This window comes from Sycon ciliatum, chromosome 5, assembly GCF_964019385.1.
Source record: "Sycon ciliatum chromosome 5, ocSycCili1.1, whole genome shotgun sequence".
NCBI lineage: Eukaryota > Metazoa > Porifera > Calcarea > Leucosolenida > Sycettidae > Sycon > Sycon ciliatum.
The window spans coordinates 30,118,631-30,146,031 of record NC_088647.1 but is presented as its reverse complement, the minus strand read 5'-3'; the positions used below and the strand labels follow the sequence as shown (position 1 = coordinate 30,146,031).

The 27,401-nt window shown below is 48.5% G+C and overlaps 1 protein-coding gene and 1 non-coding gene across 4 annotated transcripts; both read left to right on the top strand.

Annotated features, from left to right (window-relative positions):
* Nucleotides 1-259: 259 nt before the first annotated feature.
* Nucleotides 260-27,311, top strand: LOC135818282 (serine/arginine repetitive matrix protein 2-like). Of its 3 annotated transcripts, XM_065331631.1 has the most exons (17): nt 260-1,461; nt 5,396-5,440; nt 8,766-8,870; nt 12,694-16,193; nt 17,396-17,452; nt 18,684-18,780; nt 19,897-19,972; nt 20,439-20,514; nt 20,678-20,754; nt 20,925-21,051; nt 22,166-22,240; nt 22,991-23,074; nt 23,470-23,612; nt 23,806-23,970; nt 24,362-24,444; nt 25,075-25,179; nt 26,265-27,311. In XM_065331631.1, the coding sequence occupies exons 1-17, from the start codon at nt 1,143-1,145 to the stop codon at nt 26,408-26,410; spliced, it is 5,280 nt and encodes a 1,759-aa protein (XP_065187703.1). In that variant the 5' UTR covers nt 260-1,142; the 3' UTR covers nt 26,411-27,311. The 3 variants fall into 3 exon arrangements, with proteins under 3 accessions (XP_065187703.1, XP_065187704.1, XP_065187706.1); XM_065331632.1 differs by lacking the exon at nt 5,396-5,440; XM_065331634.1 differs by lacking the exons at nt 260-1,461; nt 5,396-5,440 and adding an exon at nt 7,504-8,090.
* On the top strand, nt 21,691-21,763 carry Trnar-ccu (transfer RNA arginine (anticodon CCU)). Its single transcript has one exon. It is a non-coding gene; the product is annotated as a tRNA-Arg (tRNA).
* Nucleotides 27,312-27,401: the final 90 nt, after the last annotated feature.

Sequence of the window (27,401 nt, the reverse complement as noted above, 5' to 3'; positions counted from 1 at the left end):
TCCAAGTTAGTAAGTTAGAGGTGCAGAACGGTATACGACACTCACTATTCGGCAGGGATGCTACATCTGCACGCTGCCTGTCGTGCGGACGTCTTCTTGTTGCGCCGACCATGCATATCGCCCCGAGTGCGCCATACCATAACCGCTAGCAGGAGGTGCACCTGAATTCTGAAGCATAGCGCCAACCATTGTGTGGTTGTATGTGACTTCACTTGGCTGAGCAACTGCGGCAAAGCCGCACAGTTTATTTACTAAATTTACTAGTGATGAACCCTCCCTGCCCTCCCTGGTACTGTGGTAGTGGTGAAGCTAATGCAGTGCAAATGCGTTCTGCACATGTGTAGATTGAGTGCTGTGTGTGAGTAGACCTACTGTCTGCCATAGCCTATAGGCCCATCCACTAGCTCCGTCTAATACAGCTCTCCTGGAGACGAGCCTGCCACAGAACACGTACCTATCAGCAGTGGCAGTCAAGCAGGACACGACGCTCATCATGCAGCGACACCATCACGCCAAGAGTTTCTAGGTCCAGCTGTTCGAGCCAAGCCAGAGACAGCAGACCGTGCAGAATGCCACGGCCACGCATTGGCCAGCGAACTCGCTCCCTTCCCAGACTCTTCCTGCCCAGTTTCAGACGTGAGAAACTGAAACTGACGCTGCAGAGGTAGGGGCATCGGGGTCAAGAAAGCGACACGCGTTGCACCCCTAGAAACGTCGTGGAAGGCCGAAGAGAAAGTCATCCCGGCCGGATTAGTATCGGAAAGTATTCAGACCCAGGATCGCCTTCTGCTTGGTGATACTAGTGATAGTTTGGTTCCTTCCCAGCTGCACTCTGACGAGTGTGAACCAGAAACGCAATTCGAGAGGGACTTCTGTTGCATGGGGCTTCAATCCGAGCAGTGGCAAATGGGTAAGGCGTGTCTGAAAACGCTGCTCAGCTGCAAACAACCCAGATGACTATTGTGATCGGCAACGTCCTACTCGTGAGGATCACAAACTCTGCGCAGCGATCAGCCCGGATGCTGGCTGTGTGAGGTAACGTTAGTTGTTCAGGAGCTCGTTCAGCCACGCCGCGTCACCGCGGAGAGTTGCAGCTACTGCAGCAGGCCTGAGTCAGTTTGACCGCCTCTAGAAAGAATACTATGTTTGCCTCGTGCGTGCCCTGGCCGCGCAAGCGGAAGGCAGGGAAGATGAAGGATTGTTGCGAGCAGAGGCCCGCTGTCGAGGACACGGCAGTGGAGCGTCCCTATCAGAAGTTTGTTCCCAGTGCTGCAGCGGCGCTGCTGGCCGATGTGGTCACCGCCAATGGCGTTCCCAACAGAAATGGCAGGGCATCGACAGCTTGGACGAATCCGCAGCACCAGCGACAACCTAGCCATGACGACGACGCTCACGAGCCAAGGAAGGCTGCAGTTTCGTTGAGTGACGCTTCGGATATATCGCCAGCATCAGTATTCTCAGGTAGGCCGCAATGATCCGGTTATAATAGTGTGTGTGCGTGTGTGTGTGTATGGTGTGTGTGTGTGTGTGCGTGTGTGTATGGAGTCCCTGGTTCTCGCTGCATAATTTTAACACCTGCCCAGGCAAGCCTGGAATTGGAAATAGAAAATCCTGTTCGGCTTGCGAATTCGACCAACCAACCGCTGTTCCACCGTAGATGTCAAGATCCCCCCCCCCCCCCACACACACATACGCACACATTGGCTGTGGATTGCATTGCACATGAAACTCTGGGTCGTGATCCAATACAGTTCCGTCATCTGTACAAAACTCGAGCCGCAGGCTGAGATACACACCGGCAAACAATTCTGGACAAAAACAGCGCGTCGCACAAATCAAGCTTCTGAGAAATGTCTTTTCAGTGTCAAGTTACGAACTACACCCGAAACGTCTTTCTACTGAACCACTGTATAATTTATTATACACTGCTTTTCAACTGTGCCGGATACTGCCCTGGATGGGGGTAAGGTCAACCCTGACTGAAATGTTAACCACTCCAAGTTCTTGTTCAGAGCATGGCCAATCCCGGTGTATTCGCATAATTATTCCGATTTCTCACAACCTGACCGTTTCAGCCCATCGGAAATCAGCTGCAGGGTCTGGCCGAATTGCCATACTATGCGAATGCTCTACGACCCGACCGTGACCGGCTGTTGCCCCCTAATCCAGCCTGACCCCAGGACTCGGAGAATCAGCGGTAATCATCCGGGACTTTTCAGCATGGTTGAATTTCTTACGTTTGCCAGGTGCGCCGGTTGAACGATTGTCGATGGAGTTCCAGCCAATCACTTTATTGGTTGCGTGTGCACAGTGCAGATAGTGTAAACATGATTTCAAATCAATCCATAGAACTAAAACGCAACTTTGCTTGTCGCTAGGGCTGAAACAATTATACCGATACTGACTCGCATATCGATCGTTAAGAGTGCAATTGATAATCGTTAGTGTTCAAAACGAGTGCTAACGATTTTTTATGCATGCATATCAGTGACAGCATTCTAGCCCTTGCACTCCATCCGATAGTGAATACGAGTACAATCATGTACTTTCAAGCGCAATACAATTGATTTATGGCTTTGAAAGAGATGGGGAGAGAAGACTTGCTCTTTTTTTGTGCATTTCTGGGAGAGGTCGGAGATAAGAGCAGTTGCCAGAGGGTGATGACAAGATTCAGATGTCAACAGTGCGGTACCACAAATCTCTAACATACCAAAGGTATCATGGAATTTCTTCATAAACTGGTGTTCGAGGTACACGGGTACAGCCAACACGAATCGATAAAACCAATAAATCGATCGTTAATGATATTGGTTGATCGTTAGGAGTTATTGAATGATCGTTTCAGCCCTACTTGTCGCACATGTGGATCTACACGTGGAAATACACACAACGTCCGATCCAACCTGCACAGCATAACCATGACATGGGAACGTCTATTCGATCGCGATGACTGCTAATCTACCAATTTGTCAAGGATTTCTGAGCCCTGGTTGCACTTTCGGCAAAACTCTCCCTGTACTCGTTGCTGATCGGAATAAGCATACGTTCACATGTACTACATATGGCACTTGAAGTGTGCGAATGCAGCAGTATGTTTGTCCGGTAAACTCTTAAAATCATAGGTCTCCGTACACATAGATGTACATGTACCTTCAGTATTACTGAAGCGTTGCTGGCGAGTCTACCAGAAATGCTGACGACAGTACCGGTTAGGCACCGGCGGATAATGCCGGCAGAAAAAATTGGCAGAATTCGGTACTTTTTCTGGTAAGTTTCATGCATGTTTGGTATGTGGATAAAGACTGAAATGGAGCAGAATTCGAGGAATTGCCCGCCATAAGGTTTGTATGGTTCTGCCAATTTCACTGCTTTTCGAGCAGAATCTGCCACCTTTTCGAGCATAATCCGCCGGTGCCTAGTACCGGTATATCAAAGCCACAAATCAATATTACTGCGCTTGAAAGTGCATGATTGTACTCGTATTCACTATCGGATGGAGTGCAAGGGCTAGAATACTGTCACCGTGATATGCATGCATAAAAAATCGTTAGCACTCGTTGTGAACACTAACGATTATCGATTGCACTCTTACTATCGATCGATATGGGAGTTATCGGTATGATTGTCAAGTTCAGCCCTACAAAGTGGTAAGCCTCTAAGTTCCGAACTCATGGTGGTGATGTGGTTGGGACATGTATTTTGTATTCCCATTCGTTTTTCAGGAGTACTAATTCAACAGTGACTATAGTCGAGGAGCAAGGGTGGCCAATAACTCCCATTGTTCTCTCTTTTCGTTGCTGGTTGTCACCTTGGGATTCGTCCTGGCACTCCTGTTTCGATAGTGACGTCTCACGACGATGTTATTATACTGATGAGCTTCCTTGGAGGGCCGCTTGCAGTGCCGGAGACGAATTTTGCCGGAGTAGATTAGCACAAAAAGTTCTGAATATTCGTATCACCTATCCGTCACAGTAGCCGAGATGTGGTAGATTCAAATACTGTTTGCCGTTGCAATACTCGGAGAACTGGTGCCTGTACCTTGCCAATGCGTTTTACAGGTCTGTGAGTGACATTCATGGGTAGACCGTTACTTTACTCAATCATGGTTACATAACTTCAAAGGTCGATTCGCAAAATTATGTTGATTTTGAATGTACGTGGTGACATGCGATTGCTGGCTAAGTAGTACACCTACTTTCATGGCCTCAAAAAAGTCACACGGGCCTTGCTTCAGGATGACATTTTCACGCCGGTACCTTTAGAGGATGGCCGACCGGGCCAGGCCCGGCAGATTTTTTGGTGAGGGCACCACAGAAGACCAAAGTCCGAGGCTAACTTTAACTTCACTGATATTCATACTCATACTAGTCATGGCAACAGTTGACAAATTATGGTCCCGGAAAGTCACAGAGAGAACAATAGAAGATTTAGTGCTTAATACGTTTGGTGATTTTTGTTGCACCGCCAACGGTCTGCCAGACAGTTGGGTACATCTTCAAGTTCAAGTTCAGATTTGTGTTGGGAAGTGACATTTGCTTTGCCCGTACAAGGGGCTTTTTTTACAACCACATTTGCAATAATGATGCTGCACTACGAGTCGCACAGTCTCAGTACGAATTATTTATCGTAGCCGGCCGGCCGGAGCCGTATCGTAGCTGATTTTTTTAATAATTTTTTTTAAATAATCGTAGCTAGCTACAAGTACAGTGTGGCTGTGTACGTGTGCATGCACGAAGTCGTAAAATACGTACTACATATTTTTGGACTTCCGGCCTCCGCGTGCTTTTTTGCACGGATGGACTAAAAAGTCTGGCCCACACATTATACATCGATCGCGTGGATTGTAGCTACAGTACTGTAGCATGTAGCTGTGAGCATGGTGAGTGCAAGTGTGACTTGTGTCGTGAGCACTTGTGTCGTGACGCGTCGACTCCAGCAGTTCTTCTGAGAATCTTCTCCCCTGGCCTAGGCCCTGGCCCTTGATTCTTCAGTATGTAGCTGTTTATGGCACTTTTGGTTGCTTTTGGAGCCGAATGACTCGACAACCCGGCTGTAGGCATTGAGCAGATGAGCAGTATCGGTGGCAGACTTTCATCCTGGCGCCTGGCCTGCACTGAGCGCGAGCTGAAGATAAAGGAGATTTTTTGAAATTTGTATTCCTGTTGGACTGCGGCTGCGTTGCCCAAGCTTACAACTGTAGTGGAGCTAACAGCCACTGGAGAAAAACAATTGATAGATTTGGCCTTTGGTGTACCTGTGGCTGTGGCAAAAGGTACATATTCCTTGCCTGATCACAGATTGAAATTGGTCAAAAAAATTCGGACTTCAGTGCTAGTGCAGCTCTGCAGCTGACGAGTGAAGGGATATGTTCTACATGTCTCCTTCTTCCTTGCAGATTGTTCGGCCAACCTCACTTTCTTTTCGCCTGGTGCTTCATGCGGTGAGTTTCTTTCGTACTTGTGTAGTAAATAGCTCGACTGTAATGCTTTCGTGGTGTACGAAGAGCAGGACCGGTCCAGATCATGGCAGGAAGGGCTTTACATTTGCGAATGGTCGACGATGCCGAGCATTGTAGTTAGCCTGTTTCCTTTCTCACAGCTTCATAGGTGAAGGTCGGTGTCGAGCAGGTGTTGGTACATAATTTCGAAACAAAAGTGACATGTGGCCGAGTGTGGCGCGTGGCTGTTTTGCGGAAGGCCGTCGGCGTCGGCCTCTGCATCAGTTTCGAGTGTCACTGTCAGTCTCTTCACAAAGATTTAAGTTCTCAATGTTCACGTATACTGTCATTCCGTAGCTGAAACAGTGTTTTGTAGTGTGTATGTCTGGCGTGGTCCTATTGCGGTAACGTTTTGTAACAACTGGTAATTGAGCGATGTTCACTCTTGACCAACGCGCAATGCTCAACGCTTGCATTTCGCCAGAAGGAGATGAACAAAAGCAAGCCCAACCGGCTGTTGAATGATTGATCGACACAGTTTTCGAAGTTGAAGATTGATTTCGAACAATTTCTATTCGTTCCAGAGTGGTGTGGCGGAAATAACTTCACCCTTTAAAAGCATGTACGCAATAGTTGCGTTAGAGAGTGTACTAGTTGTAGTGTGGCGAGTTTGCATGGCTGGCCCTTCCACATTGTGGAACACATGGGTTCAGCACTGAACAAGCAGCATGCCAGAAGCGCAGCGTATTCTGGGTGTGCCGTCATCTCTGCCTGTTGTGAACGTGTCCACCTAACATTGGTACCTGGAAGTCGACCTACTGGCATGCCATATCTTCCCGTCCACATACTTGCACACGCGCGCGCGCGCGCGCGCACACACACACACACACACACACACACACACACACACACACACACACACACACACACACAATACAATGCAATAATGCCCATCCGGAGATCTGGAAGGTCCTGAATTAACCGACACGGAGAACAGGACTCTGAATGGCAAGTAAGGTCCCGGTGACAATGAAAATCTCGGTCGCAGCTGCAAATGAAGTCCCGGGACACAGGTTTCGGTGGCTGGATGGTGTTACAGGCCAGTCTCCACTTATGACAGTCCTCCGCCAGGCCGTTCCAGTCGGTGATTAGTCATTCCTGGAGGTATTAAATGTAAGATGTTGTCAAACAGGTTCTTGTGTGGTCTGTGGCTAGGGGTGACTTGTCTGCAGTTTATCAAACAACCACTTCAGCATGGATGCACACAAACACATGTGCGCAATCACACGCACACACACACACACACACACACACACACACACACACACACACACACACACACACACACACGCGCACACACACTCACACACACACACACGCAAGCTCGAGCGCGTTCACGACGAGTCTCGCGACAGGCTAAGACTGGCGGTGCCCGTGTTTGTCTCTGCACATCGAGTAAGCTGTTGATTGCGGTGAATGAATTGATGAACTTACTGCGAAAACATAGCCCCATGGGTTCCGGTTGTGCAGCAGAAGTTAGTTTGTGGATTTATGCATACTAGTACAGGGCGTGATACAGATGAGTTAGGTATTGAAGGAAGGACTCTGCACACTGGTCCAAAATTGCAGCTGCTTTACAGACTAGTGGCTGTAGTGTGTAGGTGTTGCGGTGTCAATTCGATTCATCGTTCACTTCCACCATCATCCCATGTCCGCACACGTCTGCTTTTTTTCTTCACATGTGGCCTGCACGTGTCGAACACTGCCTAAATCTGAATTTGTTTGGCTGGTACTATTCCACGGCAGTGGATTGTTTTGCTGCTCTCGAGGCAGGCAGCCAGATGTTCATCTCTGTGTGACACCGTCGTCATCGTTGAAGCACAACACTGGTTTGGCTGTGTGCGTCATCTCAGTGTGTCAGGTGCAGTTCGCTTTCAGACGTAGCTAGATCAATCTCTGTTTAGTACAAGGACCAGTATCAGGATGACAAGCCACACACAGATGCTGGCTTCTGCTTAGTGTGCATTTGGTTTGCAGACGGACCGAACACCAAGTTCATATGCATCACGTCCCTTGGTGTGTTAATGTCTCTGCAAGGTTGGCTGCCCTTGGCAGTGAGTAGCTTGCCCCCTGTGGACTTCAGAAGCACTCGCGCCCTGCTTGGCCATCAGGACACGTGAATTTCGGCTGGCGGCGATCACATTGTTTCTAGTTGCTAGCATCGGCCAAGTACTCTGACCGAAGAAGTGGAGGAGCTTTTGTGCGCTGTGCACTGTTTCCTGGTGGTGGGTGTGCTGGCAAGCCGCTGGCTAGCACAGCTGTTAAGTGTTAGGCCACACCAATGTATCACACCCACAGCCACGCTCTAGGTCCGGTACTGCTGGTGTAGGGAAAGCATGCTCGCATTCCTGCAACACCGAGCATAACACAGGTTGCAGGAAGACGTGATGCTATTTTGCTTGCCTCATGAGTTGGTTCGGTTTGGACCAGTCAGAGAGGTCTGAAGAGGGCGTAATGTCTGCTCAGTGGTCCTGGTGGTATAGTCGAAGTCTAGCGAGTGCGCACAGCAACGAATTGTATTGGCTGGGCCACCAGTGTCCGCAGTTGCACCCAGAAGTCCACATTGCAATTTGAACCCGCCGTATAGCCATGTGTACGTTTTTGAACAAAAAATAGCCAGGCCATGTGTTTTGTGTGCTTGATTTCCCGTCACCACAGCGTGCGCACACTTGTGTATGTTGTTTGGAACAAAGCAAAATTGTTGCTCGTGCTGTACATGTGCGTAGGGTGCATGCCATGTACACTCTCAGCTGCTCGTGACACGTCTAGGACTCTGACGGTGACATATCCTTCGATTGTACTCTGTGTTATATGTATTGTGCTCGTGGTATACTCGTACTCTCAGATGCTGCAGTCGATTACCCGTCTGAGTAAGAAGTTTGTGTTAATGGGACACGGTTTGTGTAGCTGTTGTGCTGGGACTGTATCTAACGGCGGTTTCGGTAGATTGTGCCTTTCAGAATACTGTATGACATGTATATATAACGAGGAAGTAAATCTAACGTTTTAACGATCGACATTTCTTCGTTATGCAAAGATTCTTTGAGGCTGTAATGCTTCATACATGTTGTGTGTGGATATGCCGGAATACTGCAAGATCGTTAACATATCGTCTCGTTAACCTATGAATTTTGGACAATCGTTAAATTTGCGACTCGTTATGATAACATGTCTTACAGTATGTAGCGGATTGAATCCAGTTGATCTGTTTCTTGTGACGTTTTCATGTTGTCCTGTGCATTGTATGTTCTTGTCTTTTCTACTCCAGATTCCGACTCCTCTGTACATTCTACTACTAGTGCACACGGGGACGTATTCCAGGCTCCCCAGCGCAGAGTGAAGCACAGCAGCAACGGTGCACTCAATTTTACCAGTAAGTGCTCACCAGAGATGATTTGGTATTGCCACTGAACGTGCTCTCACCTTCGCGATGGCCCTTTGTCGGAGAGCCGCTTGTCCTCAGTCTAAACCATTGTTTTCGCAGACTTTAGCGGAAGCTGAATAAAGTACAACAACCCCCCCCCCCCAATAGTTAACGAGAGACGGGATAACTGAACGTACTGTGCTCATTCTGCACTGTGCTCATTCTGCACTGCTCCAACCACAATTTCACCGGCCGGCGATGGAACAAGATCATAGAAGAGTGGATGAGCAGGGTTCCACTGTGGAAGTGAAACCAAAATAGGTTTGGGTTATTGCCTTCTCCCCCTGGCCCCCGCCACACAGCAACGCAAACTCTCCATTGTGTGTCTCAACTCTTATACTTCGAAGTATCAACAACAAAATTTAATGACGAGGGTGCAGGAGGAGGAAGACGAAAAGACTAGACCGAGCCAAAGCGACGACGAGAAAGACACCAAAAACCAACAAAGAACAAGTAGTAATAAGGCGACGACAAATCGGGACGACCAATCAGGGACTAATACGTACAGAACACATGACCAAGACGACCACAGACAAATCACACATGACTCTCATTCCCAGACCAAACTAGCACTGCTCATGTACCGCATTCACTTGACAGGCACTCTCACACAGACGGAAGCAGATCCTCACACTCTGACAACGCGTACTCTTGCATGCACCACATATCGTAAACGTCACACATCACACCATACTCGCACGTACACTTAGACCGTATATGACGTCAGACACTGGCCTCTACGAGACAAGAACCAAATACAGTCGTCCCTCTCTAATCCGGCACCTTTTGCTACGGCGTTTTCTGCTGGATTAACGAGGGTGCTGGATTAAGAAATCCTGCCCTCTGACCCGGCCCTACCCAATTGCATGCATGTGTCATACGTCAAAACGCAGGGTTTTCCGTGTCGATCCAAGTATTTGGTGCACAACTTTATATTCTCAACTGTTCTCCAGGAATATACACAGTGATAAAGTGATAAAGTAAAACAGAGAACATGTTCACATGTACTCTTGCACACGCACACACACACACAGACCTGAAAATTGGCAGGACACTACTCCTTGCTAAAATAAGAAAGTATGGTTGACTGCTTAGCAGTTGTCTCCTGGACAACATTGACCCTCTTGAGAAGGCCACGCAAGCAGTCGACATCATGCAGGTCGAACGATGGATGTCCTTCGAAGCAAACAATTGCATCAGCAAGTGCACTGGATGCTTGTGCCAGAGTTGGAAGGCTGTTGGAGTGCGCATCCAAGATGTGCTAGAGCTGTTAGCCAGTTAGTTGTAGAACGTCAGTACCGTCGGTCAGTGTCGTGCATCGTCGCTGATTGTTTAGTAACTGGTGGTGTTAGTGGACAGTATAGCGTAACTTGTAGTTCCTTGGTCTTTCTCTTTGTATAAATTGAGTTCGGGTTCGGAAAAGTCCTAACAACCAATCGAACTGAACTCTCCCGCGCGAGGTCGAGTACAGTTGTCAACTGAATTCGATCGATAACTGAACTCTGAAGTGGCCCCGCGCGCGCGGCACTGACCAGACTGGCCTGGCAAGGAGTGCACCTGTACGGTACGCGATTTACGACTGCCGGATTATGAAATCAAACTACATGCAGTTTGAGCGATTCGTTTCAAAAAGTCACTGCCGGAGGCGGAATTCAAGTGCCGGATTACGATGTAGGAATTGAACGAAAAAATCGGTTTCATCAGAAAGTGCGCCTGTTGGCAAGGGTTCCGGATTAACAAGTGCCGGATTAGAGAGGGACGACTGTACAACAACATGCGTAAATCATACTCGTAACGCAATTTCGCAACAGAAGAGTTGATATTAGGAAACTGTCGCAAGTAAAACTTCAACAACTTTGTATCACATTGCTGCATCTCTCCTCTTCACAACCACCAACCTCTACTCGCTGTTGCCACTGGATGTCATTACCACTTTAATTGCTGCACTGTCGGGCGCCGAAGAATGGCGCGCCGAAGAACGAACCGGCCAGCATGTCAGCAAGCATGACATCCAGATACACACATGGTGACTCAGATACACACATGGTGACTCAACTGTGCATACACTGTAGTACAGATACACACATGGTGACTCAACTGTGCATACACTGTAGTACATGAATATATTTTATTCCCGTAGCTATGCAGAAGACGTTACTTCAGTAACGTCTGGCGCTAGCCAGGGTCCACACAGCTTTAATTTGGTATTTGTTTGTGTGTTTGTGTCACGCCTGGCGCTATCCCGTATCTGACGGCAAAAAAATCATAGGGATGTTATAAAATTTTCAATTCTCCTATTTTTTTCAGGCATATCCTGGGATTCGAACCCGCACTATCGCCCTACATGCATTCCCCCATACACTTCGCATTCATTCCCATTCTTCCAAGTTGCTTCACGTTATGATCTTGCGTTTGAAAGCCCTATTTGAATATTGCGGGCAGCTGTATGTGGCCAGCTGTGTTTGATGGTACGGTACGGGAGACGGTGTCGTATTACCCTCGATCGTACCTGTCCCGTACCTATCCCTACCGTACCGTACCATCAAAGACGGCTGGCCACAATGCATATTCAAATAGGGCTTTCAAATGCAAGATCATAATGTGAAACAACTTGGAAGAATTAGTATGTATGCGAAGTGTATCGGGGGATGCATGCAGGGCGCGATAGTGCGGGTTCGAATCCCAGGTTATGTCTTAAAAAAAGGATTTTTTTAAAAGAATTTTTCACATCCCTATGATTTTTTTGGTCTAGGTCATCAAGGCAAAAAAAGCATAGCGTAGGGCCCTGAGCTTCCAAGCTCTCTCGTTTTTCTGAAGTTAGCGCTGGTCACGTCAAGGCCCTTTGTGTGTTTTGAGTCCGAAGATGGACAACTGACGACATCTTCTCCAGGCATTACAACGGACAACGGGAACAAATTATTGGGAACGGCATTTATTATAGACGACGAGACAAGAGACCAAGACGAACGAAACGACTACATTGAAGAGTGAGAAAGAGATTATTGAAGAGAGAGAGATCGACTGAGAAACAACGCAATAGGGCTTGAAAGTGCTACGTCACTCCATAGCAATGGCATGGCAACAATTTGAAAAATTCGAAAACTGGATCCACCTGGATCCAGTTTTTGTATGGATCCAAGCACATTTCAAGCGGTCTCACTCACAGCAAGGTGATGTTGCCAGTGAAACTGACTGATTTGGCTAGTGGGGGCGGGGTGACAACTGGTGGCGAAGTAAAAGTTGCACCTGCATACGACATGAGTGGGTTGCTATGCACCCACATACTGAGGCAATAGCAAAGTCACACCTTAGTGGATCCAAAATAGAAATCTGATGTCAATTTACTACTCCCAGGCCGTTTTTGACGTCATCACTTTCAAGCCCTATATAAAGGGCCTGGGTAGCTATGGCAAACATGGGCGCTAGTAGCTACCCAGGCCAACGGAACGAAAGGTGAGTATGACGTAGTACGGGTGCATGCAGGCCGTCCAGCTTAGGAAAGGTTGTAGGTAAGATTGTACGGGAGGAGGCACCTAACGTGTGGATTTTTTTCAAACTGGGTGAAATTTTAGGGCTCGCAAACTACTAAGCGCCTCGGCCAGTATTCCCGAAAATGTGGAACGACCTAGGCTACAAGGAATACCCCAGTTCTTTGGCACCCAATAACTAGCACTGTATATTGTAATAGTACAAGAAAGATCAATCTGTCTATTCTCCTGCATATCTCTTACATGTTTTTCTCTTCATCTGACTTTCTCTCACTTGTCCGCAGAGCAAGCTAAACTGACCAGATCATTGCAAGAGATATTCTGCGAGGACAGAGGCGACTCCTCGCTGTTTCAGCAGCAGCTGGCCGTCAGTATCGCGCAGGAGGCCGTCACAAAGACAAAGTCGCTGTCATCGTGCCGACACCTACCCTGCAACAGCACCAGCGGTCCCACCACTGCAGCAGCACAGGTGCGTGGCTCTGCATCGCTTGATCGCCGTGCCCACTACCGTGGCCACCATCTAAAACTTGGCTCGGCATCCGAGAACGAGATTCCTGCAGCCGTTAACTGCGACGTTGGTCCTGTTGAAAGACGTGTTTTCGGCATGCCCACATCCTCCACGCCCCCTAATGTTAAGAATCTTGTCAAGATTTTTCAATATGATGGTGGCAACAACAGCGACAATGGCCAGTCCCAGGTAAGCACATCCGCATCCCTGTTCTCTCGCCGGACCGTCACAGCAGCAGCCGCGGCTGTTGCCGTTTGCACCAGCAAGTCCTCTTGTACCGTTCGACAAAAAGCCGAGGCATTTGATTCTTCGTCGGCGCCGTTAACCCCCTCTCCTGGAGAAAGTCCCGACAGGATGGCTGCCCGAAAAACCAGCATCCCCGGGAATAAACCACCGGTCCCAACCAGGTCCGGTCGACTAACAAGTCGTCCCGGCAGCTCTGAAGGGAATAGTTCTCAGTCTATCTCCAGCTCTTCGAGTACTGTGGACATGGCTATCCATAGACCCATCCAGTCAGCACTTTCCTCAGCATCCTCTCAACCTCGCAAAAGTCCGTCCGCATCATCGACTGTGTTTTCCAAACCATCGTCCACGAGCACGTCTGTAGCGGAAAGAGCAAAGCTGTTTTCGGGAGGCGATTCTCGCGCTGCATCCTCCGACTTCAAGAAAGTACAACAGCCCCTGGGAATGAAAGATGCTAGTGACTCGGGCTCAAAGCCCAAACCTGGATTTATCCGCAACAACCTAAAGGGTACCGAAGATAAGCAATTAAACCAGTTGCCGCGGCATGCGCCAAGCAAACAAGGACAGCCTTCATCTACGCCATCACAACCAAGGCCAGAAAAGCCTCCTTTGAAGACCAAGCCGAGCCTTACAAAGCCAGGCCAGGGAAGGCAATCGAAACGCTCCTCGCTGAACAAAGCACCGGGGAAATCCCCCTCTTCAACTCAGCAGTTAGAGCGAAAAGAAGCAACGCCCGATAAAGAAGAACATGCTAAAGACAAGTCCTCAAATGCGGAGTCATGTGATGTAATCAATGAGGAGAAAAAAGAAGCAAGAATACCAACGACAGAAAGCCGATCTGCTGTGGGTCCTGATGACCAGAAAGAGCAGGAATCTATTTTGAGCCAGGATCTGTCGGGTCCACAGTCTCTTTGTGACAATCCGCCAGATGCTAACGCTTCCCAGCCGAGCGACGGCGAGCGTGAGTCCTGTGCCGTGGAGAAGGACGGAACTATCTTGCCTGGCAACTCCGAGTCCTTAAGTGTGACGCAGACCAGCAGTGAGCCGTATGATAGTAGTAGTGCTAGTACGGTTAGCGTTGATTCCAGCAGTATGGGCAATGGTGAGATGATGCCTGTAGCATCACCACAGCACTCCCCACAAAAACCACTTCAACAATCCCAGTCAAGTTCGCTGGATTACCAGTCAAAGTCACATACATTTGTCCGCCGTTCCAATGTGAGGCGCCATTCAGCGCAAGCAAGAGAGGAATCTACTGACAGACAGCCAGCGGCTGATGACGTAAAACCAGCGGCTGATGACGTAAAGCCAGCGGCTGATGATGACGACGAAAAGCCAACTGCTGATGACGAAAAGCCAGCGGCTGATGATGAAAAGCCAGCGGCTGATGACGAAATGCCAGCGGCTGATGACGAAATGCCAGCGGCTGATGACGAAATGCCAGCGGCTGATGACGAAATGCCAGCGGCTGATGGAGCTAATACTGTCGCCGATGCTACGAAGCCTGTCACCGTGCCCATAAACATTCCCCAGAGGCGGCCACCTTCTCCACCTCGTGGCAGATCGAATGTCCGTATGGAAAGAGAGTCGGTGAGTTCTCGAAGTAGGTCTCCAGCACCGCTGTCTATCCGTTCATCGCCAGCAGCGTCCAGGGAAGCGTCGCCATCACGTCGCTGTACCTCACCGCCAACAAAATTTGCCTCGTCGCTGCCGAGTGCGTCAACATTTGCTAAAAGCAAAGCTCCGAAGCTGATAAACTTGCTCTCGTCCGTGTCGGGAGAAAAGGCAAGTGCTGTGGCGCCTCCACCCCGTCCACCTCCGCCGAAACTGCTACCAGTGTGTCCAGCCTCACCATCCGTTTCACAAGACAGCACGTCGGATCAAACATCAATGGATAGTCCTGATGAAAGCAGGGTGTTGTGCGGTGCTGGCAGTAGTGAACAATCAAAATCTGGCTCAACGGACCAGGCTGCATCTAGTGCACTTGGAACCATGGGGGATGATTACTGTGGCCCAGGCCAAGACGCGGAGGGCGATGTGGACACACAAACGCATGATAAGAACGGCAAGTTACGGCAAGCGCGCTGCAAGAGAATTCGCTCGTTCAACTCGTCCGACAAGGACAGCCCCAAGCCGAACCGCCGTCACATCAGCAAGAAGTCCATCATGCAAACAGTGACCGCACGCATCGGTAACAGTAGTAAGACTGCTAGCGACAAGCATCAGAGTGAGGATCTGCGTCGCACCTGCACCAGCACACAGGCTGAGACCACTGCTAAGAACGCACTGCCGACCGCCGACTCTCGCGTGCACCGTGCACCCTCCTCCAACGGCGAGGGCACAAAGCTCTTGAAGATGGCGTTCCGCAAATCCGCCACGACAACAATCCCTGATGCACCGGCCAGCACGTGGCATGCACAGCTACCAGATCAGGACCAGGATGCTAAAGCGGATGTGGACGGGGAGTCGCCAACTGCAACGGAAAGTAGTGAGATTTCCTTCGGCAAATTTAACACCCTCCCTCGGGCAACACTGCGTACACTAGTGTCAAATGACCGGAGGAGGAAGCTGACCGCCACGCGTCACACAAAGGGCCGAGGGAAAGGAGCGGATCTTGTTGATGTTGTGACAAGACGAGGCGTAGAAATGCCCACACCACCCCCTCCGGCACCCGTGCAGCAGGTGGAAGCAGATGCAGAAGCCGACGCACCCGTAGTCGACGATGCGACGGCGGCGTTCAAGGACGAAGAAGACCTTTACGTAACGCTGGAGACGTGCCGTAAACGAATGGCGTCGTGTAGCGACTACCTCGGGACCCGTTCCAGCCGTCCCAGTGTCTCCTCCGCAGCCGGTGACCCCAGCACTCAGCAGATATCGGATGTCACGGAGGCACTGTCAGATAGCGATGTTGACGAGACTGAATTCGACATGCTACCCGACTCCAAGATTGCCGACCTGTCTCCGCCTGTGCCGCAGGCCTCCGGTGTCGTCTCCATGATGGAGATGAGAGCGCTTTGGCGTGATCTACCACAGGTGAGTGAGTATACTGTGCATGTAATGTTGCGTGCGGGTAAACGCAGCCTGTGAACGCAGCCCATAATCTATTCTGCCCGTAGGCGCTCGAGGCGACGTTAAGTGGGAGTCACAGAAGCATTTTTGCGATGCAGTGCTCATTGTGATGCGATCTGCGATGCCGAAGTGCAATGCAAACTCACAATGCAAGGGTGTGCGGCAACCAGGCGTTTGCGTGGCTGAATACAGTACAGTATATTTAAATATACAAGCAACTCTTGAACATAGCGTACAACCTGGCAAAGAAGATCCGAATCACATAATTATCGCATCACCAAGCTCAACTTCTGCAGTGAACCTGTTGGGACGTTTGTGTGAGCTGCGCGATGGGTGTGATTTGAGGATTTCCTTATTTCGTGGCGAAAATGCTTCTGTGAATCCCGTTTTCAAGACCCTGACTTGGAGCATCCTGGAAGTGATGTGTGCGGTCAATGAAAAACTGAGAATGACCTGGTGTTGCCGGTGTCCTGTTGACTGGTAGCACTGTCTGGAAGTGGCTGTCCATGCTATCCATGTAGTATACTGACTGCACTGGTCAACTGCTCTGGTTTCTTACTATACCGTAAAGTCTTGTATAAAAGCCGCGGCTTCTATGACTTTCTTGGTGAAAATTTTCAGGCTTCTATACAAGACAGGTTTTTTCTATGTATGTCAACACTAAAACCAGGCTTATGTGTTATTTGATGGGCCCAAAATTGCGGCTTCTATTCAAGTGCGGCTTTTATACAAGACTTGACGGTATGTGTTCTAATCCCTGCGCAGTATAAATAAGGGAAAACCCCCCATTCAACCAAACACCAACAGTGAACAGTGATGACCTAACCGTTTGCTTTATTGCTGTAGTCTGAGTTATGGAGGATAAGGGCTGTATAAAAATAAGCAACATGGAGACATGGAGACAATAATTTAATGATAGCAGTGAATAATATTAGTTCCGTGGTCATGCCACACAACAAAGAACAGTCTCAAATTTTGAGACTTTTTGTTGTGTGGCATGACCGCGGAACTAATATCATTCACTGCTCTATAAAGGTGTCATTTCACCTACTTTTGCACCTGCATGCGCATCTATACAACAGTGTTACGGTGTTGGTGAATCCCAGTCGCATGTTCTGAGCAAGTCAATGCTCTTGGTCTGCTTTGCGATCTGAATTTCTGCTTAGGTGCAAGAGGGTGGCTACCTGGAGAAATTATCGTCATCGGAGGTCAAGCTTCAGGAGGTGTGTGTTTGTTTTGTGTGTGTGTGTATGTTTGCATGTGTGTGTGTGTGTGTGTGCGTGTGCGTGTGCGTGCACGTGTGTGTGTGTGTGTGTGTGTGTGTTACACAGTCATAATAATTATGTGTTATGTGTGTATGGGTGGGGGGGGGGGGGATGGTGGGGGGGGGGGGGGTAGGCTAGGTTCAGAGATGATTGCTTGAAGGACACCAATGGCACACATCATGTGCACTGATGTCCGGGGAAAGCAAGTGCCGAGTGGCCGGAGGCATGGAGTTGTAATTTTAGATCTTTGTGAATGTGAACCATTGTCCCATCTCTATTAATTTATTGTGTGTACTATTGCACTTGAACGTCTCTTATCCGGGCGTCTGGAAACCTGCCCTTATTTCAGATTTTCCCGTAACTCATAAGGCGTCGTCCACAAATATCCATATTTTTTTACAGAAGATATTCGTTCGTTGGGGGGGGGGGGGGGGGAGGGGGTTTGGTCCCTGTTCGTCTCGTCCTTTTGAAAAAAATATCGATCTCTAACGTTGGGCGGGCACTGTGCAGACATGCAGTTGATGACCTACACAAAGGGAAAGTCAACCCCAAGAATACAGCCATGGCAAGGTTGAGAGACTGTGGCAATGTAAATCTTGGTGTACCGGTACGGTGAATTTGGAGTTCCTGTTGGTCACGTTTCGCAAGGAGATTACACTTCTTTAAAAAATATCGATACCCTGCATAAACGTGTGTATGTTTGTTTTGAGGGGGGAGGGGGGAGATATGAACAAATATCGTCTTGAAAAAAATATCGATATTTACGGACGGCCCCTAACAGCTCATTTATACTTCGAAGTATGCTGTACCACATCAGTTTTTAATAATTTATTTCTGCCCACATTGCACGTGTACGGCATACTAGAATAGAATACATTCATGCAAGTGCAGTGATTACATTGGTTGGCAGTGAGAAGAGTTTGGATAATGTGCCTGTTTGTGTGTGTGTGTGTGTGTGTGTGTGATTGAAAATGAAACTGACTGAAAATCAAAGCATTTTGCCAGAGTCACCCAAGCTGGAGAGACATGCCCGTGTCTAAGGCGTCTGGATAAGAGACGCTTTCGTGTAATATCTTCTTACATCTTCTTGTGGGCCATATTTTTTTACGCTGCATGATTGGCCATCTCAAATATCTACTTCAAGTATGCTGTGGTTGACTGGTTGTGTTGTGTTGTGTGCTGCATGTAGGCTATTTACGAGCTGCAGACCTCCGAGGAGTCCTATAACAAAAGCTTGAAGGTCCTAGTGGACTTCTTCATGGTCAAGTTCCGAGGATGTGATGACGGTACGTGCGTGTGGAGTGTCCTCTCCTGCAGCGGACTAGCAGCATGTAGCGGCCTTGCTCATGTGAACTCTTGACACCTCCCCCTCTTCCTTCCTGCTGCATTTGGTCCTATGGTTTGTGTTGTAACAAGGGTACATAACCCCCCAGAGTGTGTAACTCGACTATGGGTGCTATCCCGACAGAATTTCAAGTTGACGTCATTTTTATGATGCAATGCGCACTGTACACGGATTATCAGACGAATCCGGAACGTGTGGTGGACCGAAGCCCATCTGATTCTGTACAGATTATTGCAGAGAAAAACGTGTGATGCGTTGACACCCGTACACATGTTGTAAATCACTGGTGCAAGGAGCATTGCATCATAAATAATGACGTCAACTTGAAATTCTGTCGGGACAGCTAGGTATGTAGGAGTTGCACACTCTTGGGGGGTTATGTACATGTACTCTTGGTTGTTCTCAATCTACGGACAGAACTGTTTCGTCCTTTTTTGGGCTCATCAGCGCAGCACAGAGAAAATGGCCGAAACTGATAGCAATGAAAAATACAATTTCCAAAGTCAGGTTTAAACCAGGCCCGAACATTATAGTGGTGTGTACCGTATAGGCACGAATAGAAGCCCCGGGGCTCTATTTTTCCAGAAGACACCCAGAGAGGGGCTCTATTTTAGAGGGGGCTTTATTTTTTCAATAGAAACGTCAATTTTTCACACCTTTCAAGATGATCGTTTCTGGTGCAGTGTGTTCTCATTTTTGCATGTCTCTACGTTGACCCCAGAGGGCCAGAGCGATCCCGTACCTCCAGTATGGATCTAGTGATCCGCAAAGCACACTGTGTTGATCGTGCATACCGTACATGGTTCATGTACTGCACTACAACGTACGGACTGTGGGCGCTCGATTAGAGCCCCAGGCTTTTATTCGAGACGGGACTGTATTACTTCGAATGCCTCTGAGGGACGGGCTCTATTCGAGAGGGGGGGGGGGCTTGTATTCGCGCGCATACGGTATTTGCTGTGTTGTGTTACGGAAAATAAAATTTCCGAAATCAGGTTGAAACCAGACCCGAATGTACATTGTGTTGTGTATTTGCTGTGTTGTGTTCACTCTACAGAAACACCGCTTTGCTGCAAGGAGGACATCGATACACTGTTTTCTAATTCGTCTGACTTGCTCGAGATCAGTAGCACGTACGTTTGCATGCGGGTGGCTGGGTGTGTGCGTGTGCGTTTACGTGCGTGTGTGGCTGTGTGCGTGGGTGCGTGTTTGCGGTCATGGGTGCTTGTACAAATCGTACGGAGCTGAAATGAATCCTCGGGGTAAAATGCATGCACCTGGCATGCCCGCAAAGCATGGATATCACATTAATTTTATGACATTCAGTCTCTGGCATTGTGTGTGCTTGTATGCTAGTGCATTCAGTCATGTGTGCGGTTAATTATACTGTTACATATGCATCCCAACGTGAGGCTGTGTGCGAGCACACGGCTCCAGGGCTCTGATTTTGCTTGCCACCACTGTACTCATACCTCAAACCAGTACTGGCTTTCCCTCCGATGGTGTTTTCCTGATTCGGCTTCCATTGCCTCTTGCCCGAATGTTGCCTCGCCACAGGATCCTTGACATATCTTCCTTTGTTGGCTCGTGTCGTTTTAGGTTCTTGGCTGACCTCCGGCAACGCAGCGAAGAGTCCATTGTCGTCGAGTCGGTGTCCGACCTGATCATGCAACACGTAAGGCTCCCCTCCTGCACTTCATGTTTGTACTCCTCGTCTCTTGGGGCTTTCCGTTGTATGCGAGCTCAGAACATGTGTGTAATGGGCTTATTACGAGCAGTGCCTGGTTGCCCGATATCACCATCATCGTGTGCTGTCTTTTCTCCGCCTCCGCTTGTAGATTCGCCTTTTCGAGCCGTACGTGGGCTATTGCCGTGAGCAGTGTCTTCAGAATGCCAAACTCAACCATCTTCTACAGTAAGTGTTGTCTGTATCCGTGACAACATCTCGGGACGCTTTCACGGCCTGTTTGAGTATTTGTGCTCTTGTGGAAACGTGGCCAGCTTTACTGTGCAACTGTTACTGGCCTCACCGTCACGTTTACAATGTCTCACCTAGTCGTTCATATGTTTTGCTGTACCCTTCAGAACCGACCCCACGTTCGAGAAGGCACTGCGCCAGCTCGAGCAGGCTCCCGATGCCCATAAGCTGCCGATCTCGTCCTACCTTCTGCTGCCAATGCAGAGAATAACACGAATGCCACTACTGCTCAGGGTAAGATAGGAGAATGCAGTCTTGATCTCGTGTAGTTGCGCTACCTTGACTCAATATTGAACCGTCTCCCAGGGCTAGACTTCGTGCTAGCGGCATTGCGCACACCCTGGGTGCTGCCGAAGCAACCTGACACGGCAGGAGTGTACGGTCTGATTCGGGCTTGCTGAGGGTTATGCCGATGGTGCAAACTCACATCACGTGTTGCAGTGTTAATGTTGCACTGTTTATCCAGGGCCCTTGTGTACAATACATACTCTACATGTATTTGAGTGTGTGAGTATGAAGACTGGCTATTGCGGTGATGATGCCTGGCGTTTCCCGTGGTTGATGCCGGACATGGCCTTTATTCATACGGGCGTCAACTTGCCACTGCTATGCATAGGCCAGATCAGTGCTTGGGTTGCGTACCACGTGATGTGGGCTTTCGTCATTACAGACCCCACGCGAAGAATCGCATTGCATCGTCTATCTTCATACCCGCCTCCCTGTTTACAATTCAGGGAGCGAGTTTTCATCTCTTTTGAGGTGTTGCGAAACCAGTTCATGACCATTTCCCACCCCACCCGTTCCCGTTTGGCACGTCCTGCTTTCATTTCAATCCTGAATATTGACCACACACAGCGCTCTACTCACGTGGTTGCCTCCGTAGCCTAATGGATATGGCATCGGCCTCCTAAGCCGGGGGTTGCGGGTTCGAATCCCGTCGGAGGTGTACTTTTTATTTTTTTTATTCTTCATCGGACTTTCCTTTCTTTTCGTAGTACCATAGAGTTCCGTGGATAAGCCTATGGAAGTATCTCTTTTTCGAAAGTTGTATTGGGTGGGCTTTTACGTGTCTCTACACCGATCGAGACATGCATCGACGAAAACAAAGCAACGTACTGCGTAACTTTTCATTTTTCATACAGGTACCTGTACATTCAAAGGCATGCTTGATGATGCCTCGTTCTGTGTGCCCTTTACTTATATCTGCATAGGCCAATGTGTGCGCGCGCGGGCATGGGCTTATGTTACGTAGATTGGCTTATACACGGGATTCTACGTTACGCTTGATGCACTGAAGAGTGATGTGTTGTGCCGGTATTCTATCCATCCTTTTTGGGGTTTTATCCAGGCGGTTGTGGAGCGTACGCCTGATGAGAGTGACGAGAAGGCGAACATCCTGCGAGCAATGGAATACACGCAGAAGGTAAGCCGCCGTCATCCTTTTTTTACATGTATTAGGTCTTGTTCCTGTAAGGTGTACTTCTTTGCAGAGATCAACGACGTCAAGAGTACATAACCCCCCAGAGTGTGCAACGCCGATCCAGCTCTGCGTAGGGTCTTCGTCGAGCGGAATCGGATCTTCTGATGTCATGCGTACACTCCACACCAGCGCAAGGCCGGTCTCGAGGCAGGGTACCATTGTTTTTGATCCAAGAGCACCCGCGACTCCCTGGGTTCCCCTCAGATGTGTACGGTATTATGACGCAAAGATCCGATTCCGCTCGACCAAGACCCTATGCAGAGCTGGATCAGGCGTTGCACACTCTGGGGGGGGGGGGGGGGGGGGGGGGGGGGTTATGTACTCTTGACGTCGTGTATAGGCAAACACATGCACACATGCAACCTCACACGCATGCATGCATTCAATTGGTGTTGACTCTTCTTTTTTTGTAGGCTCTAGTTCACCGTTTACTCGGTTGATGATGATCTGCTGTTGATTGCTTAGTAACAAGAAACTCTGAGTAGCGACATGCTGTGCTGATTTTCTTCCACTCTGCACCTTCTATGTGCGTTCAGTCGGTACGTACTTGTATATCGCATGGGCATTGGATGAATTGTGTTTACACATGTGTGTGTGTGTGTGTGCGTGTGTGTGCGCGCGCGTGTGTGTGTGCGTGCATGCATGCGTACATGCGTACATACATGAATGCATATGTTCGTTGTTCACTGGCAGCTCGTGAAGCGTTGCAACGAGGGTGCCCGATCACTAGAACTGATGAGCGAGCTAGAGAGCCAGCTGAAGTTCGAGAAGGTCACGGTAAGCTATAGACTATTTACTGTTTTCTGATGATCGCTTAGTGCGTGAAACTCAGAGTAAAAACACTTTCTCTGTCCTAGCTCCTATTGTTTGAAAATGCTACAATCATAAAAGTAGGAATAGGGAAGTTGATTGCTCCCACCAGTGTGGGAGCAACCAACTAGTGCTCAATATCCCTGGCTGTGGCACTCGTCCACACCTGAAGAGAAGGGCTGTTCAGCTATGACTCTTTCCTGCATAAGGCGGCCATCAGACAGCACAGTCTTTCGGCCCTTCTCTTTACCTGAACTTGGCGCATGTACAAACCACGTTTTGAGGGAAGGCCTAGGTGAGAATTGTTGTTTTGGCAAGTAAAAGTGGGACTTTTCTGGTTTTCTATTCCCTTCCCTTTGCAGCAAATGGACATCATTGCTGGTCATCGCATCATCTATCAGGTGGGCGTAGTCCGCCGAATCAATCAGAAGAAGAGAAAGAAGCTGGTCAACCTGTACGCGTTCAACGATCTGGTGCTCGTGACGAAAACGAAATCCGAAAAGAAGTGAGTTGGGTCCACTCACGCTACACGTGTATTTTCTTGCCAGTCACATACACAACCGCCCACATGCATGTCGCCTTTCCGAATCCATAGTAATAGTTATGAATCTGTCGGTTCAGACTTTTTCCATTTCAATACCTCACACTGATGAACGTCTTTTTGATTTCTTGTGCGTTGTTTTTCTTTCGCCGTGCAGGGGTCTGGATGATCTTCAGGTGATTGACTACTGCAAGATGCCATTGGTCATTGTGCATGGTCAGTACAAGGGTGGCAATGAATCCAACGACCTAAGGTTCTCTCTGGTGTTCCTAGAGAACCATCAGAGGAAAGAGCGCTCCTACTTCTTCGAGGCATCGTCTGGGTCAGTACACGAGCCAGAATTGTGTGTGTGTCAGCATGTGTGTGTGTATGCATGTGTGTGTCCACGTGTATGTGTCCACGTGTATTCGTCAAAGTCGTGGCAATTTTGCTCACTGCCTTTAGGAATAGAGACTTTCCTGTAAAGTCTGCAGTTACTGTAGGTAATGGCTCCACTGCAAGCATAAATACGAGGTTGTAGAGCTTTGTTGGCTCCCATAATATGCGAAACAAGGCCACTGAGTGTCTTGCTTTGCAAGCCGCCAGTCAGAGCGAGTTTGCCTCCTTACAATGGGAGGTAGCCTCTGTGTTGGCTCTGCTTCCAGACGCCATTAGAAATGATGGAAGCGCAAAACGTTCATACACAAAGCTCTCTTCTGTTTGTGAATGTACAGCAAGGATATGGAGAAGTGGATGTCATCGCTGAATCCTCCGATGTGCCTCAAGGAAGAGGGCGACACAATCTACAACCGATGGAGTAAGTACCCTGCCGCGTCTTGTGTACTCCATCCATCCTGTGCGCTAGCCATATATGCAGCTGTGCTCAGTGAGGTCTGGCCTCGTCTACAACTTACCTTCCTACTGTTGTGCTCAGTCTAGTGTTTGCAGCAGTGCTGGGGCCACGCTGTGACCTCCTATAGCTAGCTCGTGGCACAAAATTTCATGGAGTAAAAGTGTAAAAAAAATCATTTCCCGGTATCTCCTGAGTCGCCTTCGTTTCCTTGTACCTGCCTTGCCTCTAGTCTGCTTATCGTGTGTATTGAGCAGTGGGCAGTCAGCAGCGGAAGAGCATTGCATGTGCAGTTGGTGCAATGGGCAGTCAGCAGCGGAAGAGCATTGCATGTGCAGCGGAAGAGCATTGCATGTGCAGTTGGTGTGTGTAACCGTAAATGTCTTCCATGAGAGTGGCGTGTTGTGTTTCCCCGTTGACTTTCCACGTGATGTTTTGTGGAGTAGATTAGCTATGAAGTTCTGTATCATCTTGTTCAATGCTCCAGTGCCTATGCTGACTCTCTTCTCTGCCGTTGTGTGTGCGTGTGTGTGTGTGCATGTGTGTGTGTGTGTGTATTGGTGCATCTGTATGTCTGTCTATCTGTGTTGTGTGCAGATTGTCCAGTTGGTCGTGCATTGTACGCTTTCCAAGGTGACAAGGAGGACGATCTGAATATGGTCGAGGGCCAGGAGATCGAGGTGCTGCGACGTACTGAAGACGGTATGAGGAGAAGACAGCTCTGTGTGTGTGTGTGTGTGTGTGTGTGTGTGTGTGCGTGTGTCCCATATGGTGCAGTGGTATGTGCAGTCGATTTCCAATAGAGAGGTTGCGGGTCCAATTCCCGACGATTATGGTCGCACGCGTCTTTCTTCTCTTTCTCGAACTCTTCCTGACTTTCTTTCATTCTCCTGGGTGGTTACCAACAGCCAGTGTATGCCTGAGTATGTGGTGTGGTGTGTGTGTGTAGAAAAAAATGGAAAAATGAAAAATAGGGATTCACTGGCCAGAAAAAGTCACTTCGAACAGCTGTGTGGTGGATACCAGGCTAAAAATAGTGGCGGTCAATTCATCAGCCTTGCAAGCTGTTGAATGGTGTAATCCCAGCACAGGTTGCTATGTCGCTATCATCGCTTCCGCGATGGGCATGTCTGAGGTGTGTGTGTTTGTGTGTTTGTGGTGTATGGTACATGGTGTGTGTGTGTCCGTGAGTTCGTTTTTGAATATTCAGCAACTGGTGCTTGGGTCTTTTTAGGGGTCAAACGGGTGTACCTTTAACTAACGAACGGGTAATTTTCTTAACGGGCGGGTTAACGGGTACCCTTTAGCAGCCATGTTTTATTTTTTGCGCAATTTCCATATAAACCATGATAGTAATTTATCTGTTCTCAGGTTGCATTTTGATATCACATTGTGATTCGCCAATTGATTTGAGTCTGATAGTTGCAGAGATAGATCTACTAGGTGCGAAAATGCAACAACAATGCAGGCATGCAGCTTGGAGTTGTAAATAATTGACTCCCGCCTGGAATGCACAATTCCAGCAGTGTTGTTTCGTACTGACCTGATCATCGAAATCCAAACGGGTACCCTTTTACTAAGGGACCTGGGATTAACGGGCGGGTACCCGGAACACCCCTTTGACCCCTAGACTTTTTATTGTACTTTTCCTGTGCCAGATATGCTGTTGTCAGGGGTTCTGTTTGGTTGTGTCACCTTGTATTCTATGCCAATGTTGTGTATAGTGTATTAATTGTGTCACTTTGTATTCTGTGCCAATGTGGCGTGTATGGTGTTTTATTCTCCAGGCTGGTGTTTCGGACTGGTCATGAACAGCTCGCCGCCTGTAGAGGGCTGGTTCCCCATGAGCTACATTGCCGACATTCCCAGCGAGTATCGGCGAGCACTGAACGTGCGCCAGCGCTACCACTTGCTCAAGGCGGCTGTGTCATAACCGAGCACGTCTGCTCTGCAGAGCCCGGTGGATTTGCTGTGCCCGTTCTGTAATCCACGGTCAGTGCAGGGTTCGAAGGATCCTCGCGTGCGGCTTTTGGCTCACTGTTCGCCTCCTGAAGATGTTGATCGGCTAACTTTTCACCTGGTTCTAACCGTGGGCTCCGTAATGTTTTCTAAAGCAGGACTACTACTCACTCATTTGACAAACACTGCGCTAGCAATCTGTACCGGTGTGCTCAGTTACGCCGGGAAGTCTTAGTTGTTGCATACTACCTACTTTGAACATTTCTATTATCAATAGTATCTCATATGCGCAGTGCGTAGTTTTTCCCTTATTAGGACATGTAGCCTCGCTTCATTTCTTGTTGTGTGCAGGGTTTTTTTCTTCGATTTCACAAATGTTGGGATACTCTAGCATCTCGTGCAGTCGTTTCATACCGGTTCCTATTCCTTCGCCAAATCCAAGCTCCGCTCCACGTTCCTCCCGAATGCAACCGCCGCACATTCTCTTCCTCAATCCCAGCTTCGCAGTCCTCTTGAGTCGTTCGCCAAGTCTAACACCATTGAACAATTATTTCAAGCTTGAGATTATTTCCCGTGTCCTTTTTATTACCATTATTATTATTATTATTATTATGTTGAGCAGGTATTCCCTTATCACTTTTTTCCGTTTGTCCCGAATTAACAGCGTAGCGTTGTTATTGTCTCCTCCCAATATCCTTCTAGTAAGCTTAGTCAAGTTCTTTTTTCTTCTTCTTCTGAGTGTGGCTCCGTCTCTGTTTGATGATGCATTTGAGTTTAATTGCTGTTTTTTTTTCGTTCTATTATTTTATTTTCGGCAATGTTGATTTTTTCATCCTAACAGTTCTGGCATAACAATGTATAACTTGTACACAATGCTACACCAGTGGTGTGTACCAGGGAGTAGTAAAATACCGGTATTGTACTGGTGTGTACCAGGGAGTAGTAAAATACTGTACTCCCTGGTG